We start from the raw sequence: 5,044 nt of genomic DNA on the forward strand, positions 1-5,044 counted from the left end.
TCGGTCGAGCTTCACTTTAGAGGAAGAACAATATGATCTCTGTGAGAGAAACTTCAAAAACCTCAAAATCCTTGAGTCAACAACGTCATAACTTGTTAACTTGTTACTATGTTAACTGTTAACTTGTTAACTTGTTAACTTGTTCCTACCTGAACAGGTTAACATGAACATTTCCCTGAAGTTCAGACTGGTCTTCATGTTTTTATTGGTGCAGGTTTGTGTGTTGTACTTTGTACTGTGTGTCGTTGTGGTGGGAGACGTCGGCCTGAACGAGCTCTCTGGCCTCACACTTTCATGTTGAAGTGTTCGTGAAGCGACTATCTTCTTTCAATCAGAGGGTCGGCGGTTCGATCCCTGGCTCCGCTAGTCCTTGTCGATGTGTCCTTGAGCAAGGCACTTAACCCTAAATTGCTCTTGTAGCTGCGCCTACAGAGTATGAATGAGTATGAATGGTTGATGATACTGATGTCCACCACCTTCATGTGGCTCCTCCCATCAGGGTGTGAATGGGTGAATGATGTCATGTCGTGGTCAGAAGACTAGAAGACTAGTTCAGGTCTTTTACCATTCACCGTTCCCTGAGCGCCCGGTGCTTCTCAGCAGCTCACCGCTCTGGAGGGCCAGAGGCAGTGAAACCCAAGCAAATCGGTTTGTTTTGGGTTCACAGCGGCAGCTCGTGGGGAGAGTGGTCGTTCTAAAACCACGAGGTTCCCGGTTGAAATCCCCTGACCTTTCTTGTCCTTTCAGGCCGCTTGCTGAGTGCCAGAAGAGATCTTTATCCTCCTGGTTCCTGCTGCTGCTCGGCCTGGTGCTGCTGGCCTGGTGCTGCATGCTGTCCAGCAGCTCTCTGTCCCAGTGGCAGAGCTACCGCGGGTTCCTCAACCAAACCAGTCGGGTGAATCTGCCGCCTCCGTATCGCGTCCATCCGAAGCACAGACTCCAACCAACGGAAATGCATAACAGCAGCGACCGCCCCGCCACGCCTCCTCCAGGCGCTCAGTTCCACCAGGCCTACCCGAGCAACTACCACTTCATCAGGGACCACCCAGAGGTTTGCAGGACCAAGGTCCCTTTCCTGGTGCTGATGGTTCCAGTGGCGCCACAAAATGTGGCGGCTCGGGACGCCATCCGGCAGACGTGGGCCAAAGCCGGCGTGGTTCGGGGCCGGCCGGTGCTCACTCTGTTCGTGCTGGGCCTCTCCGGGGGAGCCGGCGTCCAGGAGGAAGTCCGGCAGGAGGACCTCAGGCACCGCGACTTGATCCAGAGCGACTTCATGGACACGTACCTCAACCTGACCATCAAAACCCTGGTGATCATGGACTGGCTGGCCACTCGCTGCACGTCGGCCGCGTACGCCATGAAGGTCGACTCGGACATGTTCCTGAACGTCGACAACCTGGTGGCCATGCTCCAGGAGCCGGGCGTCCCCCAGGCGAGCTACCTCACGGGGTGGCTCATGTGGAACAGGCCTCCCGTCCGTTCAAAGGACTCCAAGTGGTACGTCTCCGAGGAGATGTACCCGGACGCCAGATACCCGACCTACACGCTGGGCATGGGGTACGTCTTCTCCAACGACCTTCCGGCGAGATTTGTGGAGGTGTCAAAGTCCATCAAGCCCTTCAACATCGAGGACGCCTACATCGGGGTGTGCATGAAGAAGCTGGGACTCGCCCCGGCGGCTCCGCCGAATCCGTCGCAATTCAGGACCTACAACCAACGCTACGACCGCTGCGAGTACTCCAAGATCATCACCTGCATCCTGAACACGGCGGAGCAGTTGGTGAAGTACTGGAACGACCTGGAGAAGCCCGGACCGCCTTGTTAGGACCAAGGAAGATTCCTGTTGCGCTGGTTCTTGATGAAATGAAGCTTTGAGCTCAGGAGTTGAAGTTCTCAGAACAATTGCATTACAGAAACAGTCAACAGAAGACATTTTTTGTACAAGTATTTAAAACTATTTTGTTTAGTTGCAAACAAACCAAAAACCAAAGTGAGGGAATATTTATCCGCGAGGGTGTGAATGAGTGTAATTAAAGGAGCGTTGAGGAGCTTTTGATCACCAGCTTGCGGTTTGTTCGTCTACTTGTTCCTGCATGTTCACACTAACCACACAAAGCGACAACACAGCCTCCACTTAGTTGACTTTACAGTGTCCACAATCACACATTTGTCTGTTCAGGGTTCTCTCAGTCATGGAGAACCTGGAAGAGTCCTGGAGTTATAAAGCAGGCGTGGAAAAGTGCTGGAAGAAAAATGAAATCCTAAAAGTCCTGTAGATGTGTTATATTCATGTGTTCATGACGTTCATTCAGTTATAAATAATGAATCTGCTTTTAACAGAAAGAGGCTCAAAATATCAGCAGCATACATACAGGCATCTATATAAATGTTTATTCTTTTAATCAAACTATTGTCTCATTCATTTGAGTCATTTAAGGTTTACTGTATGCTTTGAATCCTCATTGTTAGTTTAAATACTACATTTTATCACTTTTTACTGTCTACACACACATTTCACACAATGTTTGATCATGAACATTTGGTTTAAAGTCATGGAAATCTTCTGGTTAGAACGTGTGTGAAGCCTGCGTTAACGGGTGCACACACGTTGTGACCGGTGGAGGTCCAGGACTTAAACCACAACGTCATCTACATGTTTTTAGAATCAGAAGCGGTTTTATTGCCGTTACACAAACAAGGAAGGAATATGACTTGTGTCACACAGTATCACACAATGTGAGAGACTGTGTGACATCTAAGATAAGATAAAATAATCCTTTATTATTCCCTCAGTGGGCAATTATAGTAGCACTAAATAAAGATAAAAGCATGTGAGCTTCCCTTCATGAGGCCGTGCAGCTTCATGGTGGTGGATGTGCTTGTTTCATGAGTCAGAGGGTCAGAGAGACCAGCAGCTCGCTATCGGCTTTTACTTGTGTTTCATCTTTAATCTGGAGACACTGAGAGCAGAACTCTGATAGCAGAACTCGGAGAGCAGAACTCGGAGAGCAGAACTCGGAGAGCAGAACTCTGAGAGCAGAACTCTGAGAGCAGAACTCGGAGAGCAGAACTCGGAGAGCAGAACTCGGAGAGCAGAACTCTGAGAGCAGAACTCTGAGAGCAGAACTCGGACAGCAGCATGTACAGAAGCTGTCTTTGTTCTCATGGAGTCATTTTTGGTGTTACGTCAACAGTTTTCATATCTATTCAACTGCATTCATGCACAAAAACGACATCACTTGTGTTTCCTTCATGTGAACTGTGTCTTCTCATGTCTGTGTTCACGTTGTGTTACCAAACACACAGCAACACAACAGCTGTGCTCACAGCCGTTCATGTGACAGGATGTCCTGACAGACGGTCGATGTCCTCGAGATGTCGCCGTGTTTGAACTGCGCTCATAGCGGCGCCCGTCTGTGTGTCCAGGGCTGTAAAACACGCCTGGAGGGTCATTAGTGAGGTTAGCGCCCACACCTGCAGGCACAGGTGTGTCTGTGTCAGCCGCCTGCAGCTGTTGTTCATTTAAAACGACTACAAAGACGTCAAACGACTACAAGGAGACGTCAAACGACTACAAAGAGACATCAAACGACTACAAAGACGTCAAACGACTACAAAGAGACATCAAACGACTACAAAGAGACATCAAACGACTACAAAGAGACATCAAACGACTACAAAGAGACATCAAACAACTACAAAGACGTCAAACGACTACAAAGAGACGTCAAACGACTACAAAGAGACGTCAAAACAACAAAGAGACAAAGTTACAAAGACACACAGAAAGAATGAATTGGTTCACTAAATGGTGAATATTGATCACAGAGCAACAGCAGCTACTGAACTGAAGGAAGCGCAGAGAGACGTGAGCTCACTCCCTTTGTTTCCTGTCTCGGGTCACAAGTTAAATGCTAAATCAGTAACTGATGGATTATTATTCACTGACCCAACAGGTTCCGATGAGTCTGGACACGAAGCCAGTGAGAGTTTTAGTGGTGGAACGTGGTGGTTCATGTGTTCATGTGTTCATAACCTGCATCCTCTCATGATGCACCTGAAACATCCAACGTGTGCTTCATTAATTATAGTTCCAAAGCATTTTGAAGTATATTTGTGTAAATAATCCTGCAACAGGATGAAACAACCAACTTTAATTTATTTAAACATGTTGATAAAATAAACAATATTCATCAATATGTTCATGTTTTATTCATGAAAATGTATATATGTTTTTATGTTTAATACAAATATTTTATTTTTTAAATATATTTTATTAATGAAAATAAAACAGGTTTAACAGGTACCCCCACCGAGCCCAGAGGACCGTGTTCATCGTGGACCCCGAGCGTCCTCTGAGCCGCGACCACGACCAGCAGATGACGGGTCAGGACCTGGTCCTCAGACATGGTCCTGGTCCTCAGACCTGGTCCTGGTCCTCAGACCTGGTCCCGGTCCCCAGACCTTTGAGATGCAGCCGCTCCTCAAAGCCGTTGCATCACATTCAACAGAGACGCTGAGGGGCGGCGGCTCGGGTCTCGTGACCTCAACAGAGGCCAGCGGTCAGCGGCAGACAGCCGGTGGGTTTCTCTCTGAGAGAACCGGGTCAGCGGCAGACAGCCGGTGGGTTTCTCTCTGAGAGAACCGGGTCAGCGGCAGACAGCCGGTGGGTTTCTCTCTGAGAGAACCGGGTCAGCGGCAGACAGCCGGTGGGTTTCTCTCTGAGAGAACCGGGTCAGCGGCAGACAGCCGGTGGGTTTCTCTCTGAGAGAACCGGTTCTTCAGCTTCCTCTGTGTTCAGACGGGTTGCCATGGTGAAGCACTCATTATGTTTAATAAAATATTTTTAACAGTAACGAGCTCAAAATGAGCTTCATCATTTCTTATTTACAATTTGTCATATTTTAGTGGTTTATCATTTAATGATACTGTCGAGTATCTTAATGAGTTAATAAATATATATTATTATAAATATAAAGTTCATGCAGTTGTTGGGTTTCTCCACTTGGTGTCGCTGTTGTCCTCCAGACTCATGACGGCTCTT

General features: G+C 47.8%; 1 protein-coding gene across 1 annotated transcript; it reads left to right on the forward strand.

Annotated features, from left to right (window-relative positions):
* Nucleotides 1-793: 793 nt before the first annotated feature.
* On the forward strand, nt 794-1,825 carry LOC137802059 (beta-1,3-galactosyltransferase 2-like). Its single transcript, XM_068599583.1, has one exon. The coding sequence runs from the start codon at nt 830-832 to the stop codon at nt 1,823-1,825; it is 996 nt and encodes a 331-aa protein (XP_068455684.1). The 5' UTR covers nt 794-829.
* The last annotated feature ends 3,219 nt before the right edge of the window (nt 1,826-5,044 follow it).

The sequence above is a fragment of the Clinocottus analis genome, unplaced genomic scaffold, assembly GCF_023055335.1.
Source record: "Clinocottus analis isolate CAN_PGR_092001 unplaced genomic scaffold, fCliAna1.0.p SCAF_48, whole genome shotgun sequence".
In the NCBI taxonomy this organism is placed as follows: Eukaryota; Metazoa; Chordata; class Actinopteri; order Perciformes; family Cottidae; genus Clinocottus; species Clinocottus analis.